The 19,092-nt window shown below is 37.2% G+C and overlaps 1 protein-coding gene across 2 annotated transcripts in view; it reads left to right on the top strand.

Annotated features, from left to right (window-relative positions):
- CDKAL1 (CDKAL1 threonylcarbamoyladenosine tRNA methylthiotransferase) overlaps positions 1 to 19,092 on the top strand; it is a 381,082-nt gene that overhangs the window by 263,615 nt on the left and 98,375 nt on the right. For both annotated transcript variants that reach the window (XM_005481774.4, XM_005481775.3), the window contains exon 12: positions 13,104 to 13,284. In XM_005481774.4, the coding sequence (XP_005481831.2) occupies positions 13,104 to 13,284 (181 nt within the window). The remainder of the gene's footprint in view (positions 1 to 13,103; positions 13,285 to 19,092) is intronic.

The raw sequence follows: 19,092 nt of genomic DNA, 5'->3' as shown, positions 1-19,092 counted from the left end.
AGTTTTCTATCAGTTGCACAATATTCTCTCCATAATGAATGAGTTTAAATTGTTTGAGATACAGCCTGTTTCATCCTTAATGATCCTAATTTGCTACTTCAGAGTTCCTTTTATACCATGCCTTCTGTTTTCTTAAGGTTGAAAAGCCAGTGTCTGTGTTAGGCCCAACACGTTACACCCAGACATTGGATTTCAGCTTGGGAATTTAGTTTTTGCACCAGCCTTGTGGATCTTGCTGCCTAAGAACTCTTCATATTTTGTGCTGGTATTGCAGGGCCAAAAGGGCACTGTTGAGCCTGGCAGGCATTTGACAGGTTTTCCAGGTTCTTTAACTGATGCCCAAAGGCTATTGTGGAACATTGTGTGATTTGATAAAATTGGTTTCAGTGATACAGTCTGAATGCACACACTGCTGTTTCCACTGAATTGATTCAATTCAATTTTTATATTCTACTCCCTCTGTATCGTACTTTGAGTAGTTTATAAAATTATTCATTACATTTAAGTGGGCTTTAGCAGAAGGAGTTCATGGTAATGATTACATTCAAACTTGTGTTCGGCTTGCAAAATTGAGTAGTTATAACCACCTTGTTTTATTCATTTGAGACATTTTTTCAGTTCCCTCTGTATTGATTTGATTTAATTCTGCAATTTTAGCCTGCTCCAGAAATTTGTTGGCTTTTGGGGAGGTCTCTTCCCCGGCAAATTGTAATATGATTTTCTGATTAGAATGTTGGGAACCTCAGGAAAAGCATTTTTTTTTTCATGGCTGTCAGTCTTCCTATCAAGATCTCTGTTTCTATACTCATCTCTTTAGTGACAAAAGTTTTCAGTTTTTTCCTTTATCAGAACTATTCGATTTAATATTCCCATCTGATGACATCACCAATGTCCTTTCATAATGATGCTTTTGAAGGCTTTCAATTCTCTTCCATTTCCTTCTTAAGTATTGCTTTTTTAACTTTTACCAACTCTCTGGGGACTGATGCTAGTTCCTGAGCAGTTGCCTTGCTCCATCCTGATTCTTATTTAGTTTTCAATGGTAAGTGTCCTGCCCAATTTACTAATTGTGCAATCTTCATAGACTCTGTTTGGGTTCTGGGACTTCATGTGCCAGGCCTTTCTGTCTTACCATGTCAAGACAGAAAAAAAACAATTCCCTTAATATGTTATGTCCCATAACAATTAGGGGACGTCCCCTTTACCACCACATTTAGATATTACTCCTGTGCTTTGAATCACATTGCTAAATCCAATTGGTACTGATCCTGTCTGTTACCTAATTACATATATTCATATATGAGACAGAAGTTACTCATCTCAGTTACATCTTTATTCATCTTCTACTGCTATTAAATTTACTGAAACCTTATTCCCTAAATACAATTTTCATACATTACCTATCCAATGTTAATGGTTCAATGATGCCAAAGATCTTTAGTTGCCATAATTGGTATGCTGTCATATCTTTGAATTCTTCATAAAACATACTTTTAATTTTATCTTTGATGATTCTTCAGTGATAACAGCATATTTTAGTTTTGTGCTAATTCTCTTTTAACTTTCAGGCACGGGCAGGTCAAATCAGGTAACTGCTCACAACATCAAATTTTCTTAATTATTTCTCCACAGTATGAGTTTTTTAACTCTGAGAACTTCATTTTCTGGCTATGTTACTACTTTACAATGTAGAAGCACATTTACATGGTGTGTGTTTCTCAGTATAACAGAGGACATCTGACAAATGCAAGGCCAAAATATTTCAGGTGACCACCTTCCAGCCTTTTGTTGTAATAGTTGTGGTTTCATTATCTTTTCCAAAGTTCTGGATTTTATTTGGACTTCATTAATAGCTTTGTTATTATTACTTAGTAATACCTCTTCTCATATTGACATGCAGTATTCCTTTTATGTTTTTCTGAATTTTTTTAAAATTTCCCACTTAGTAACCCTACCCTTAGACAGCAAAGTGAATGGATTGCTTGAATGGATTAAGATTTGTGGCTGTGTACAGCCTGTCAGAATGCTCAAAAAGAAAGGCCCCTAAACTTCTACACATTTAGCAGTCCTTTATTTTATTTAAAGCTTTTTACTGTGACAATAAACACTAATAATGTTATGGTAAGCTATCCTAATTGTCAGTATTAAGGTATCTGCAACTTGGTGACACACTGAAAGTGAAGTAGTTCACTGAACTGAACAGAGAGAAATGGATAAGAGCTTCCCTGAGGCAACAGTGTCCATTGATTTTGTATTGTTTTAACTTTGTCATTGGCAAGCTAACAGTCTACATTTAAAATACCATCTTTTCTCCTGACTTTGCCTCTGATGTCCCCTATGTGTTGTTTGGTGTGCATATATGAATCTGAATGTCCTTCAAAACTTTTGAAGGAATGCATGCATTAATTATTTCAGTTAACCCCAATATTCTAAACTGATTCTGTCTTTTACAAAGAAATGTTCTTAAATTACTGGCAATTCTAGGCAAAGGAAGCTGCTGCCAAAACTATACAAACATGAAGTGTGTAAGAACCTGGCTGGTTGAGGCCATTCTTCTAAGAGGTTAACTAGGTACTGTTAGAAAACTGTTCAGGAACTGTTAACTGAGAGGTTAACTGGGAACTGGTAACTGTTTTAGAGCTGATTTCCTGGTGATTTTGCTTTTTCTGCCTAGTGTCCTCAAGCAACATAGCAGACTAAGCCCATTTCTCCACTTGGAAGAGAAGCCATAATATTTAGCTTTAAATTGTGTCTTAGTAACTGACACATGAAATAATATTTTATTTTTATGGACCAATCCCGTATAATCTCTTGTATTCTGAACTCACCTGCTGTTTGGGTATACCTGAGAACAAAACAGACCCTTCTCACAGCCATTCTGCTACCTTCCAGTTAGCCAAGTGAACTGTCCTGGCTCATAAAAATGGATATTATTTCTGGTGTGATTTCTTTAAATTCAGATTGTTATCAGAGAATGTCATGAATGGGATGAGACAGCGACCTGCAGATGGTGTTTGTTGTGTACTGTCACTCCACTGATGCCCATTACCTTAACAGTCATGCCCAGTTCTTTTTGAATATTGTTTTGATTATATTTTTTAATGAATGAATGAATGAACAATTCTTTATACATGCCCTTTGAAATATTTACTTCATAATTTCTTTAAATTTATTCTTGCAAGGTAAATTCTCTGTTTCCCAGTGATCCAAGTTATATTGCATTATGCTGATTGAAGTATGATTATATTGAAATATAATTAACTTTATCTTATCACACTTTAATTAGTAAAGCACACTGGATTTCTTTGAAGTTAAGCTCATGGGTTTTGGCTTAATAAGGAAATAGCATTGCTTGTGAGTGTGAAGTGTTACCTCTGAAAATATAATTCTGAAGCTATATAGGTGGTGTGTTCTGAGTACATCCCAATCACCGTGTCACACTTTGGTCTGAAGTGTTAAGACCATATAGTCACATTTGCCAATGGATCATGAAATAAAAATGAAAACTTTGAAGTTACATGCTAGCAGCTTTCAATCTTTGTGGAGTAGGGAGGATGTTATTGGAATTTTGAGCTAAATACTACACTTTGAGAAATATTTTATCATTATTCAAATTTGCTTTTTGTGCTGCTGATAGGAGTAGTAGTTCCCTGTGCAACCCCTTTCCTGTATATACATTGCTTTCTAAGAGGAAAAAAGAAAGTTTTAGAGAGGTGACAGTAAAGGGTTTTGACCTACTAGATACTTGATACTTGAGAGATGCTGGCTCTGAAAAATTCACATTTAAGAATGTATAGGAATGTACATCAAAAACTGTCTGGTGTAAAATTGTAGCATTGTTTATTTAGAGTACATGAACTGTGATTTAAATGCCTCTAGCTAATATTCAGGAAAACTGTTTATGGCTGCTAAAGCCTTGCCCCAGACAACCTCCCTGCTGCTCTGTTAAAACTGTGACTCTCAGGTTTAATTATAACACGTTCTGCAAGTACTCAGTTGATAAGGGTGTAGCAAAGAAGCTGCTGTGTTTTGAGTGATCAGCTGGTGTGGGAAAAGTTCTGTTTCATTAGGTACTTTGAAAATGGAATGGGGGTTACATTAAATTTAATGCACGTCATGCCTATGTTTTTAACTGCTATTTCCTTCAGTGTTGATCCTTTCCATGTTGATGTTTGCAACTGGAGAACTTTTTGTGTGATGATTTCTCACAAAGTTGTAAGACAGAAAAAAGATCCAGTCAGTTTGTTCGTATAGGTTGTGATGTGAAAGAATTGTGTCTCTTTTAAATCTATCAGCTGTTTGGGGGGAACTCTTTCAAACTGTGCATGTGTTTTTCAAAACCTTCTTTGTTTTAATGTATGTCTTGCCATTCTCTGCTCTTTCCCTGTGCTGCAGAAGTTGTTAATGTAAATGATCTTGAACCAACACCTTGGAATAAAACGTCTGTCCTGTTGGCAATTTTATTTCCTCATTTTTTTTAAATCTTGATTGGTTCTTGGTTTTGCTTCAGACAGAAATCTTACATTCTCTGTTAAAGTCTTGCAACTTGTCCTACTATTACTCCTCCTTTGACTTCTTCAGTTCCCCTTTACCACCACATTACTGACTTTGTCCTGTCTTTGAAATATGCTTGACCTTTTTGTTTTCACTTCTAGTTTATTTATTTTTTGAAAACTTTCCTGTCTTGTCCCTTACCCTGTGTAAGGTCCATTACTTTTTGCTACCTGTTTACTAGAAAACAAATTAACCAAACCTGAAAGAAAACTATTAAAAGCAGAACATTTATCTAAATTCTAGAACTATTTTAAGAGATTTTTATCTTGCTATGCTTGTATTGTTACATACTGTCAGTGCCCCTCTTAAAAAGGATCGGTTACAATGAGCAACGTTACTGTAAAGACTAACAGAGATTATCAGAGGTGTGGCAGATCTTCACACAAAGGAAATTAAGGACTCTTCAGTCTGGAAAATGCTAATTGAGAGGGACTAGAACAGAGGTCAGTAAAATCATGAAGAGCACTGAGAAGGTGAACAGAGTTGTTACTGGTCTCTCCCAGCATAACAATTAGGGGACGTCAGATGGAATTAGCACATGGAAGGCTCACTGGATATTTTTTTGTTTCAAATGGTTTTGCTATGGAGGAGTTTAGATTCAAGGAGAGACTTGTTGACAAGTTAATAGAAAAGAAATCCATCAGAAGCTGTTAGTTACAGAAATATCTTTCTGATAAAACCCAGTTGGAAGGACAAAGGGATACTGGGGGGGGCTCAACATCCAAAATGCTTCCCTGGGCTACTTCTGATGCCCACTGCTAGGACTAGATTGCTGGCTTAGATGGACCTCTGGACCAGTATGTCTTATCTTCAAGATCCCTGAAACATTGCAGGACTGTAGATTATAGACTGGTGAAAAGACACGTTCAGAAATATTTTTTTTTAAATTAGCATTTGTTAATGGAGCCCTGCTTGCAATTTTTTAATTTAGTTTCATCATGCCAAAAAGGCATGCTAATCATTTTGTTTTGTATGCCTGATTTCTGTGTCAGAGTGAAGAGCTAAATGACTGTCGCTGAAACAGACGTGGATGGGTCCTCAGAGCCCAAGACATTTAGTACTGGTGATAAGCATTGTGTCAGACTGAAAAAAAGTATATCATATTCTCTGCTACTCATGGCTGAGATCCTATTATTTCTGACCATGCCTGACAGCTCTAATGTTAAAATGTGAAGGGTCATAGAAAATTAGTGTAATTTTCAATGGCTGCTTTAGAGCAGCAAACATTAAGTCAGTTCCCAAGAACAGTTCCCTGGTGCAACCCTTAATAAATTCAAACTTTATTTTTAGGGATGACCTTTAGTAATGCGAGCCTTGATCCATTGAGATGCTGTTCACTTTTGATGCATCTCCAAATCCCTTTTTTATGCATTTTAAATCAACACATGCTTATTCTGAATTTATGTGTGTGGATAGACGGAGAGATGTAATTTAAACACATCTGTTCAAATACGCATTTCAGATCAACTTGGTGCCGGTTCTCATAATACGGCTGAGTTTTTGACGGGTATTATATCCCTAAAGTACACAGCAGATGGTATTTATTAGAGATTGAATGGAAATGAAGTTTAAGGGTGTTGAGCTTTTTGTCTTAAGTCGCTCATTTTTTAATCACAAAACAATAATGATCTGAAGTTATAAATCTGTAATGAAGTTCTATAAAATGTTTATTGTTTATGGGGAGAGAAGAACACCTTATAGTTGAATTAAGTTGGTCCAAGCCTTAACTGTTTGGTTTTTGGTTTGGGTATTTTGGGGTTGGTTTTTTTTAAGGAAAATTGATAATGGGGAGTATTATAATGCTTCTCCTAAACCATTTGGGCTGCATCTAGTAGGAACACAGGCAACCTTCACGATAATTGTTTGAAGAGAGTAAAACCATGTGTACCCTTTCATCCTCAGGCAGTGAGCCATGCTAATTATGAGATATGCTTTTTATCTAGGTCACTATTCCCTGGTAACGAGGACAGCCCAGTGCCTACTCACACAGAGTCCTCACACCTTTACCTTCTGAGCTGTGGAAATCTGAAAGCTGAGTTGTGGAAATCAGGTCTGCTTGCTGCCTCCAGGTGTCATTCACCCCATTTTCTGAAAGAAGTCTTCTGGGGGCAGGAGGTGGGTTGGGAAAAGAGCAGTCATTAAAAAATACCTGTTCTCGCTCTCAGTTAAACTCTGAGAGCTGTTGGGTTGTGCTTCTTAATCACAGATACAATTCTACAGCCCGTTTAAGGTGACTTACATCAAAACCACAAACTACCCCAAATTCAAGCCCAACATATTAAGCTGCACTTGTAAATCTGTTGGACACTGCTGCAGATCACAAAGCTCAGGTGTAATGTGTTCCCCATGGAATCACCAAAGGGAGTGGCTTTGAGTGCTCTGGCAGGTGTGGAATGAAAAAAGCTGGATACATCCCCTGACTCTGTAGCTGTAAGGCTGGACTTACTGTGTAGTTTCTGCTACCTGTGAAGTTTGAAGTGTTTCACTATGATCCACCTCCAAATTAACTGGTAGGATTTAATGGTCTTGCCAGCCATTTTCCCAGGTGTACATACCTTCCTTCAGGGAAATTTGCAAGAATACTCTGAAAAAATATGTGAGGTTTTCTCTGTGGTCGTGTCTGGCTTTCATTTCTCTGTTTTATTGTTTTTTAATCAAAGCAAGCATATAAACAATATGGCACTACATTTTTTTTTCTGGTTTGTTGTGTCTTGGGCATCAATTTCAGGCAGATATGATCCAAGCTGTGAAAATAGGTTTAAAAAAAAGTATTAAAATTATGCTTTATACACATATAAACAGAATAGATTTATTAAATATCTGATAGTATTTGTTGCCTCAATAGTTGAGTAAAAAGTGTGTTGGCTTATAAATGAAGCCACTTAAATACTTTCATATGCAGTATCAACCTAGTTACCTTTTTTGCTTTAATTTAGCCAAACTGAGGTGAAGCAGAACTGATTTGTGAGACAAACTGGAATTGTCTTGCACATTAATAGAGAACATATTGACATTTGAAATAAGATAATTTCTTATATAATTCCTATATAAATTCTCCTGAATAATAATGTTCATGATATATATATAGCTGCATTTTAATAAGGTGTTTTACCAAAGTATAGTTTATATCTGGCCATAAGGCCAATATGTTATCATTTAAGAGACTTTACACAGAAGTGTTTATGACATACCTGTTGTCATTAAACCAAGGTACTTTCCAGTTTTACTCCATGTGTAAATCAGTTCAGCAGTTGACATGAGGATTCAAAAGAACTTGTTTTTCTGACACAGAGGTTCTGAACTCACACATCCTGAACTACTTTTAAACGCATGTGGAAAAGATTACTAAGAAAAACATTTTCAGTGGATATCCATTTATTAGATGCCTGTTCATCCATTGTGTAATTTAGGGTAAATCATAAATGGGAGAGGATGAAGAAATGCATAAATTATGTTCAGGTTTAGTCCCCCAACTCCAGACACTTAACTTAGGAGTATATTGTCCTGTGCTGCATTCATAATCCATATAGAGAGAGAGAGAGAGAGAGAGAGGGGGGGGGGGGCACTGGGGGATTTCAGAACAGAAACAGGCTGAATTCCTTTCTCAAAGTGTGGGGATTTTTCCATGGCTTAATCCTCAGGTTAATCTCCATCTAGCCAAGAGAGAAGCAGGATGAAGTTTCCTGTTGTTCCTAGACGGTGCTTCCAGCTGAGCAGTCTGTTTCTCTTGTGCTAGCTCCAGTTGGTGTGACTCCTCAGTGTGCCATTAAAGTTGAAGTCAGAAATCCCACAAGACTAGGCCTGATGGAGAAAAGAGAAAGAGGGGGTGAAAAGGGCTTCTGGAAGACTGTGTGTGGTCACTGGAAAGATGCAAACACATCCTTCAGCTCCAACACAAAATGGCACATTGAGATGCCTGTTAGGCTCTGTAAATACACTTGAAATGCCAACTCAGATACCTTCAAATTATTTCATCCATTAACCCCATTTCATGTTCTCTGAATAGGCTTGTACTGCAGAAGCACTCTAAAATATAAAATAATGTATGATGCTGAAATAACATTTCAGGGTAGACTAGTTTTATTTTCATAAAAATTCTGGTTTTTTCCTAACATTTTTTAAGTGCAAATTTCTAATTGATGAATCAAGAAGTTGCTAGGTCATCACACTTTTTGTTTTTACTTTAATTACTATAGATTACACAGGGTGTTCTCATACCCTTCTGTAAGACTACAGTGTTTTCTTTTCATTCATATTGCTATTTATTCTAATCCATTATTTTTTAATCTAAAATTCAGTATTTTGTTAAACTGTAAGGGGTAGAGATAGCTGGTCTTGCTTAAGAGCAAGTTGGTGGCTTTAAGTAATTTCTGGATTTAAGTGTTAATTGCTGAAATGGAAGTGGGAAGAATATGTGATCATGCAAAAGAATTTCAAGTGGTCATGTGAGTAGCTAAAGGTGACAATTTTAGCTGATTTACATAATTTCTTCCCGGAATGTGGATTTGGTTTGTAATGGTTATTGCTAAAGGGAATGTTTTATGTAGCTAAAACACATGAAATGGTCCATGTAACAAGTGAATCCTAAACATTTTTACAATTTTGCTGCTGCTTTTCTGAGAAGCATTGCTCTGTGGGGGTGGTGATGGGGGGGGGGAGTGGTCTTACTGTTTTATTTTTGTCAGCTTTTATCCCTTTTATCTTCTTTCTAAGTCGCTTGTCCATGACTTGACTTCTAGGCATCAGTCAGTTCCTCAGGTCTGATTTTTTTCTCTAACCCCAGAGACTGATTTGGTTCCTCTTCAGGTAGAGGGCAAGATGTTGCTTTTCTTCGGTATTCTTTCAAACACATCTTGTTCTTCCTTTCTGTGAGGTTTGGATACCTGTGCTGTCAGCACTTGCTCATGGGTGTGTTGGCCCTTACAGCATCATACTAAAACAGATGTGTCTTCCCTGTAAGGTGAAGTATTTCCTTCTTTTTTGGGTATTCAGAATTTCCCAGGGTGATGGGGTTTGCATTTGCTGGTCTACTTCAGAATGGCAAAACATCAGTCTGCTTGAGTAGAGGGAAGAGATTTATATATATAGAGGGACATAGGGAAGAAAATAAGTATTAGGGCTGTTTTATCTTATACATGGCTTTAATAATTCCTCTAATTCATCTTGTTCTGAAATTCCACAGTTTTATTGTAAAGCATATCAATTGAGAGTCAACATATTGCAGAGCTTCTATCCTACACCCTAAAATCCATTTGTGGAAACTGAATAGTTAGGCTAACTGTAAATGAGTTCATGTAATAAATGTTATAGGGGATGTTCAGCAGTGTTTTCTTTGTTTGCTTCAGAATAGATAAGCAGCATTTGATGTAAAACAATAAGAGTATTGGCTGATGCACAAGAACTTGTTTTTATGTGATTTTGGATCATATTTCATAGATGGAGCAATTTTTAAGCATCATCTGAATCAAAGTAATAAAGAGTTTTGTGCTGCTTTCTTTCAGGCTGTCAGAGAAAAGGTCACTTTAATTTTCAAGTGTGTATGTGTTTTATATTCTTCCATAATGATATCTTTTTCCCCTCTTTTTTCATTAAGAAATTGTGTTTCACGTGTGGAACTAATTGTACATATTTTTGTTTGTCACTGCTTTGAGAAGTCTTTAAGAGCTTGATTTTTGTCATTTTGGACTTTGAGTGAAATCTCATGCTTTTCTCCCCTTTTTAAACTGCTTGTTAAACAATATAATCAGCAGTGATATAAAAATGCACTATGCAATGTCATATTTTAGGCAGTTACACTGGATTGAATTGTAATTAATTGCTGTTGCTGAATACACCATGGTCCTTATTCTCTTTTTGTATCCAGGCTTTTCTTTGTGTGTAATAATTCCATCCAGGAAGAAATCTAATTACTAAGATAATTAACACCTTATCAGCAAATGGAGTTCAGACATTTGTAGAGTTTATGAATTTTTAAAATATGTAATTTCCTTTTAACTGAATGACAACTGGTGTTATGGAGAAAAAGAGCATATTTTATTGTATCTATCTTGATTGGACCTTATAATTCATGTTGCTATAGAAACAACCAGGCCTTTATAAAGGGTGGTATTACTACTACCATTGGTAATAAATGCTTCGACTGCTGCCAATAGTGTCATTAAAATGGATAAAATAACTTCATTATGATGTTTTTTTCAAATGTAGTGAATGTTCTGTTCATGTTCTGAGAAATGGCAGCTGATGTTAGGTGGCATTGGTTTATTAAGTAATGTATAAAAAGAAAGCACTTTCTTCCATGAGCTTACTACTGCTACACAAGATATTTGTGGTATGAACAAAATCATGTTGCAGGGTGTGGTGCTGCTCTCTTCACTCAGTCCTTAAAGATAAGGAATTTCGTTGTTACTTGATATCAAGCAGAAGTTCATGTCTTGATCTTTGTCAGTCTTGGGAAAGCAGCAGTGACTGAGGGTGCTGAGCCATCAGCTCTGGGGATTTCTGCTCTTCTGCGCAACATCCAGACTGTGCGTCCCACTTAGGGTTGTTGGATCAGGTGCTTGAAAATGTTCAATTTTATAGTGGTTTTAATTTGTTGTTCAAATGCCATCTTTTAACTCAGCTCCGATGATGGAGTCTGAATTTGTGAATTCAAAAAGGAATTGATAGAATTTGGTTTCTTTGCTGGGGATTTTTCATAAGGAAAAGGTGAGAGAAGATTCTAATAATAGATGATAAATTCCTGTGCTACTACCTATATGTCCAGACACATGCTAAAAGGAGGGCAAGGCATTAATATAAGCTCATTGCCAATACTTGCAGAAAAAAACCTTAAGCTTGGGGGAAAAAAAAAAAATCACAAAATATATTTACTACCATGTAAAATTTGTCTGAAGGCTGGTCTGGTAGGTATAAGCTATGGTCTAATGTTGCACCTAATAAAATTAATAAGAACAGTATTCTCTGCTTTCCTTTTTTGGGGGTCTTTTGCCAACAGGTTTTCCTTTTTCAGTACAACTCATTGTTTCAGGAAGTTTTTCTTTCAGAATTTTTTTCTTTCAGTTATCCAAAATCAAATTTCTTCACTCACTATAATAACAGCATTATTTTTTTTCTGTGGTGTTGTAGTGTTTAATAAGAAATTATAGTTTTCTTTGGCTATTTGAATGCTTTAAAAACGTAATTTGGATTACATGCACTGACATTCACAGTTCTACATTGTCTTAACCGGATGAGGGGAAGGGAAACCTTCCATCCATTTCTTTAGGTTAGAGACAGTCTTGGAGACCCCTTCTTAACCTCGAGTGTGAACTTTGCTTGTGACAGTTGTCTTTATGCCATTCACCCCTAAAACAATCTCTTTCAACTGTTCTGTTCCCTTGCCTGTGGCCTATATAAGAGCTGCAGTATTATTTAGATTGGAAGGGACCTCTGGAAGACATCTCATCTACTCCCCCTCCTTGAAACAGGGCCAGTTCCAAGTTAGATACCACCAATATTTATATGGAATTCTTAATTTTCTCCAATATTTTCTGCAGTTTATCATTGTTACTTGCAGTGTGGGGTGAACTCTGCATTGTGGAAGCAGTCTCATCTGTGTCAAGAGGGAGCGCTGAGCACTATGCGTTTCTGCCTCTCTCCAGAAGATGCTTATCATTATTCCCACTGTACACAAAGCTCAGTCTGGGTGCAGGCCTTGATGGCTGCTCCAGTGTCTACTGGGGAAAGTGTTCATGGCATGTTCCCACCATGTCCAGGATGGCGGTAGTGGTACAATTTCAACTGGAGCTCCCTAACTTCACCCTCTCCTGTGCGTCCTTCTGTGCCTGTGGGCTGTCTCTGTCAGCTGTGCTGCCTTAACCTGGTGTGCGTGAGGGATCTGCATATTCAGTCCAAGGGGAACGGTTAGGAAATGTTGGCATTGCTTAAACAACAAGAGAACTCACTGCCTGTGCATGTGAACTTAAGTATTTTGTTTTCCTTTTAAAGCAAGGCATAGGCTGATGTTTTAGAATACTGAGTTAATTTTTAAGTTGTGACTAAAGATGTATTTTTGGCTCCTGAGCCAATTTTGTTAAATTTGCTAGGTGATATGGCATACCAGCCCCTCTTTCAGATACCCTATTCTACTTTGATAGCAGCCTTATAAAACATTAAATAGTTGACATTTTCTAGTGACTGAGTCTCAAAAGGTTTGCATTTTATGGATTAAGCAATCAGAATTCAAGAAGTAACAAGGTGTGCTGATTACCACTAAATTTGATTGAAGGAAGAGTTGATCCAGATGTTTTCACTCATCTGTCACAATCCTAATCCAGTATTTGCTGCAGTATCTTCTATTACTGTGCTCTCAGCTGAGCACCAGATGCATTTCTCATTACCAAACAATGGGGTTAATATCTTTTTTTCCGCCAAGATCCTTGTAGGTCTCAATTTCTGTAGATAAAGTTGAGGGTTATATGTCTATGTACACTAGCTTTTAAGGAGCAAGACTTCTACTTGCTCAGTTAACCCAGTCCTCAGTTAAGTGTTTCTTTCTACTTCCTTTACAGAGTGCCTGGAATAACAATTGCTACAGACATCATCTGTGGATTTCCAGGAGAGACAGATGAAGATTTTCAAGAAACTATGAAACTTGTAGAACTGTACAGGTTTCCAAGCTTGTTTATTAATCAATTCTACCCACGTCCAGGAACCCCAGCTGCAAAAATGCCTCAAGTTCCAGCTGCAGTGGTAAGATGCATTTTCAGATGGCTTTAATACATAAAGCATGTACATAAAAATGTACATTTTCTGCAGAACTGTGCCACATTCAAGTGAAGGATTTTTTCAGCCTGGTAAGGGAAATGATGCTAGGTTAGACCACTGAATGTGTTTTCATATATAAATGACTGTTCAGATTGTGAGGAAGGGTAATACTGTGGTTACACTGAAGATCTTGTCTGCTTTCTATCAAGTTTGGGGTAAATGACTACCAAGAGTAGTAGCTGATTGTTTACACATAGTAATATTTTCCATTTTAAGACTTCTGTGACTCCAGCATTCTCAAGCTTATTGTGAATAATTATACAAAGAATTAATAACAGTGATAATCTGTGATTTAGTGGTCAAATATTAAATTCACAGGCCACTTTCTTGAGACTGCCCTTATGCACTGCTCATTTACTTCCTTCAGCCTGCAGGTTAAAGGCCATTAGTTTAATTCCTTCCTTCCTTCCTTCCTTCCTTCCTTCCTTCCTTCCTTCCTTCCTTCCTTCCTTCCTTCCGACACTTCCTTCCGACACTTCCTTCCTTCCTTCCGACACTTCCTTCCTTCCTTCCGACACTTCCTTCCGACACTTCCTTCCGACACTTCCTTCCGACACTTCCTTCCGACACTTCCTTCCTTCCTTCCTTCCTCCCTCCCTCCCTCCCTCCCTCCCACCCACCCACCCACTCACCAGTCTCATCTTAAGTTCCAAACTGTTTTTATAAAGTAGGTACATGGCTATTGATTGTATTTTGCTAGATATAAATAGCTATTTATAAGCAATAATGATAGCAATCATATCAGAAGGCATGGTTTGATTTATTTCAAAAAAATTGAATTTGTTATTTTTTGTAATCTGAATCTCAAAACAGGAAAGTATACAAGATTGATGCCTGTAGTAATTCAACTCATTACTGTATCATTTTTGTGGGCATAAATAACATTTATATTTCCTTTCAGTGTAAGAATGAAAGTCAGCCAGCAATGTAAATCAATTTAAATGAAAAACCTATTTCTTTCAATTTATGTATCCTGGTATACCAACACAAAGTCAAAGCAATATATTGGAACTTGTATTCCTTTGCTTATGTGTCTGAAAGCTAAACAAAGTATCTCTGTTTACTCTCAGTATGTACCATGAATTCCATAGGATGTGTCAGCTGCTGGAGACATAAAATAAGATTGTATCTCGCTTTTTCAGTTTGCTGTTTAGTGTAGTAAGCTTGAGCAGTTTATTCATTTATTATAGACTATCTCATAATGGGGAATTGTAAGTTTTCAAATGTAAATGCTTGCTGTTGAAGTAGTCTCCTTAGTGTAAGCAACTCACATGGTTGAATTATTTGTCTTAGTCTTGAAGGCTTTTTAGATATTTTGATACATGAAAAAAGGTTCAGAAATGTAATTTTTGGTGGGTAGGAAGTTTAAAAATCAAAACATTGGTTTGTGTTTCAGGTTTGTATTCCTATGCACAAGTTCTTAAGCATGCCATTTTCACAGGAGGTGCAGAGACCTTAATTTACTCACTTCTGTTTAACTGGGTATTTATGGGAAGACAATCTGCAAAGAGATAAATTATTAAAAGAACATTAGCTGGTCTGTAGTTAGAAGTATTACTTGGAAAATGGTAATTGTCAATTTAACCCAGTTTTACATTCTTTCTTCTTATTTGTAGCACTAGTACTTATTGCTTTCAGTGAAATAGAACCTTCAAAGAAGATGGGGCCTCTAATCCAGGGCTGATGAAAATCTGTAATTAATAGATTTTGTTTCTCTTTTTTTCTTTTTTTTTCTCCCTGTAGTCCTTCAAAAATCCTGTGTTATGAGATCCTTTGTTCTTTTATCTCTTAGTAGAAATGGAGAGCAACTAGTCAAACAGAGCAGGAAGAGCTTGTGCTAATCTCCTATGTTTTATATTCACATTACTTCTAGACAGCAGCTGATGGTCTTTCCTGCATTACCAGAAATGGACAGGCATTTTATTTGTTATTTCTTGCTTAGAGTAACTTATGCTTCTCTGCTAGGAAAAGGAAAGTAGCACACAACCATCCATGTTATGCACTCTGACCCTTTCATCTTTTAATGAAATATTATCCGCATTAATGAATGGATTTTATTGCATTTGCATTGGGTAAGAAATAGCACATGCACTGGACACAGCTGGTCTGTGCAAGAGCCTCAGTGTGCACTGGATCACCAGGCTGCACTTGGGGGCTTGGTGCTTCCACGAGTGTTCATGACAGTATCCACTGCAGTGGATCTGTTGGTAGCATTTCTATATGGGAAAAGAATTTTGTCTGTATAGATGTTTTTTAAACATCTGTTTAAGAACAGATGCTGAATCAGTGAGCAAGTTATTTGACAACTCTTATTCTTCTTTTCTTCTTTTTTGTTTTTCTGAAGGCTGACTATATTTGCTATGTTATTTCACTTTTTATATACTTGTGCAGAGGACAAATCCATTGCTAGTTGCAAACTGCTCCACTTTAGTGAGTTCCTCTTCAGCAGCTCTGACTCAAGATGGCTTTGGTGATTCTGCCCAAGTATCACAGCTGCAATAATAACATACTTGTCGTGTCAGTTCCTTTTAGATTAGCTTTTTTTGGAAGACTTCACCACTTCTAGAGACAATCTGTAGAGTATGAAGCATGGTAATATTTAGTACTTCTATATTTTTAGTGGATGGTTTTGATGATGATCTTAAATATAATTGCCTTTTGGGAGAAAATCCTCATTTGAGATTATTTGAATAGAAAAAACAATCAGTAGGTCAACATGGAATCATCCCTTCACATAGATAATTTATCTCTGAAAGCCTTACAGGCACCAATATTTTGCTAGAAGGGCAGATGACACTAATCCAGATGGACATTTCTGCCACCATAAATTCAGAAAAGACAGCTAAGGCTGCAGGCCTTTCTTATTTCTCCTGGAGAAAAAATATCCATGGAGAATCAGACATCTGTCTGAATGGTCTCATCATTTAATAACCATCAATTAGATTATGCTTACCACAAACACTCTTTCCAGTATAGAGAAAAGTCAAAACAGACCTAGACATGATTTTTTTTTTTAAGAAATTATGGTAATGCTGAGTCATGGGCATGGTAAATGAGCCAAGACGTTGTCCAGAACTTAAATGCTACCCAATTGTTTTTTCTTTCCTTTGCCCCCATTTTTTCCATGTGCTATTTCAGATATGAGTCTGGATGCTCCTTATGTCCAGCGGGTTGAAAATTCTCACTCTGAAATGTGTTAATGATAAAATGCTATTTTTGCTGCTATTATTGTTATTATGTATCTGAATTTCTCAATTTTCTTGCTGTGTTTGCTTGTAAAAGTGATAATGCTGATAACTGCATAACTCAAATTACAGATTCTAGTTAAACTAGAACATGACTCAGATGTGTCTGGTAGGGAACTCATATTTAGCTGCATTGCAAAGGATCAGAATAATTCTAAGTGTGAAAGTTACTTTTTTCTCTAAAATGAAGAGCGTGTAATACCTTATATTTTTGATAACTTCTCTGATCTTTATTTTTTCAAGGCAGTTATTACTCATCTGGGGACTTTTCTCTGTTCTTGATTTGGTCCATCACAATTTCTGAAACATTAGGGGAGATTATCATCTCAGGATCAACTTGACTTCTGTCACTTGGAAAATACATTAGAAAACAGCCATTTTGAAAAGAAGTATCTTAGCAAGGTAGAATTACCTGAGAATAAGAGATAGTAGCTGTTTTGAGGGCAGTACTGTGACTGCAGCTTCATGATTACACTGCTATCAACTGCAGTGTGGATTCTAATTTTTCTGTACATATTTTTAATAGTGTAAGAAATTCAGTTTCAATTATATATTCAGTTCCTCATTCCTCTTCTCTTTCTTTTTATCACCAGATAATTACATTGCTTCAAGCTAGAAAATTGTGTCAGTCAACTATTGAACGTTTCCTTTAATTCCTCTGAAGTGTCTTATTAATTTTTTCTCTCTGTATTAGTTGTATTAAGCACTATGCTTATTGCACTGAGGTGAATAACAAATTCACTTCCTAACTGTCCTGGTTTTGGCTGGAATAGAGGTAATTTTCTTCCTAGTAGCTGGTATAGTGCTGTGTTTTGGATTTAATATGAGAATCATGTTGATACCACTACATGATATTCCTGTTTGTTGTTAAATAGTGTTTACAGCAAGTCAAGTACTTCTCAACTCCTCATGCCCTGGCAGCAAGAAGGCTGGAGGGGCACAGAAGCTGGGAGGCTGCACAGCTGGGGCAGTTGCCCCAAGCTGGCCAAAGGAGTATTCCACACCATGTGGCATCATGCTGAGTATACAGAGCTGGCCAGAGGCAGCTGCTGCAGCTGCTCAGTCACCCTGAAGAGTTAGAAACCTAGCACACTGTCAGTACACTCACCATTATTAGGAGAAATAAATATCAGTGATCAGGCCTTGTATCCCTCTCCATTTAATCAAACCATCACTTAGATCTGTGCTCATACACATAATGCACTAAGAGATTTTTTTCCATAAGGATAGCATAATACAATATACACCTCACTGCTGTCTGCCAGACAAGTTGTATTTGATCATCTCTGTGGGAGCAAAAATTTTGTGGCCTTTATTCCATAATGGCTACTTATGTTTCTTAGACTGCTTTACTTTTACTTCCCTCTGGGACATCTCCAAGAAGTTTCGTGGCACCCCTTCATAACTGGGTGGCTGCAGATCCACCATATCTCTCTTTGATTAGAATTCTGCAAGGCACTAGAAAGAGGCATTCTTGAGCGCCAGTAGATAGAGTGTGATTTTTGCCTCCTTGGATGGATGGATGGATGGATGGATGGATGGATGGATGGATGGATGGATGGATGGATGGATGGATGGATGGATATAGGTTTTGTAGTTCTGAATCTCTGCTCACAAGCAGCTGAATCTTCTGTGGAAATTCATGTGCTCTTACCTATTCAAAAGGCATGGTTTTCCAAATGTTGCCAAACTGTCCCAGCCTCACTGAAAAATAACCACTCACTCCTGCATCAGACAATATTAGTGGTCCTCTGCTTCAGCATTTTTTAACTTCAGGTGTCTGGGTAGCAAATGGAATAGCATTGCTTGTGCAAGGGGCACCTTTAGCCATGTTCAGAGCTCCAAAGGAAAGGAGCACAAGTGGACCTTGTGAATGTCCCATCAAAGAAAAGGCTGGTAAGGTACCTGTTAAGCAGACAGTGAGGAAGGATGACAACTGAGGACCACTCTTGCCTTTGAGCAAATGTTTCAGGCTTTAGGTGGGTAGTGATGGGGCGCAAGGTGCTTGGGGAGGCCAGGGTCACAGCTAAAGCAAGGAGAGAATTCATCTGCTGTCCAATATGGATTTAGAAATAACTTGATAAGGTTTCATGGGATACATGTCAAAAGCAATGGCACGGTTAAGCGCTTGAAGGTTGAGAGAGTGCAACCTCAGGTGGACTTGATTAGTTAATGTGATTTAAATGCCCAGACAGGAAGGTACCATCTCATTTCTAATTCTCACAGACATAGCAGAATCAGTAATACTTCTTGCATCAGAGTAATAGTGGCCAATCCAAAGATCATGCAATGGGATTATGTAGGAATATTCTTCTAAAATTAAAGAGGAATGCTGTGGAGATCATAAGGTGGGAGAAAAGAAAAGCAAGTAAAAAAAAGAAACAACGCCACTTATTCAGCAGTAATGTTACTCCAGTGTATCACCACTGTGAGCTCCCCTGTTAAGTGCTGTGACTAACTGGAATTACATGCCCCAGGAATTAGATGC

This window comes from Zonotrichia albicollis, chromosome 1 (genome assembly GCF_047830755.1).
Source record: "Zonotrichia albicollis isolate bZonAlb1 chromosome 1, bZonAlb1.hap1, whole genome shotgun sequence".
NCBI classification, from domain to species: domain Eukaryota; kingdom Metazoa; phylum Chordata; class Aves; order Passeriformes; family Passerellidae; genus Zonotrichia; species Zonotrichia albicollis.
This window is presented reverse-complemented; position numbering and strand designations above follow the sequence as displayed.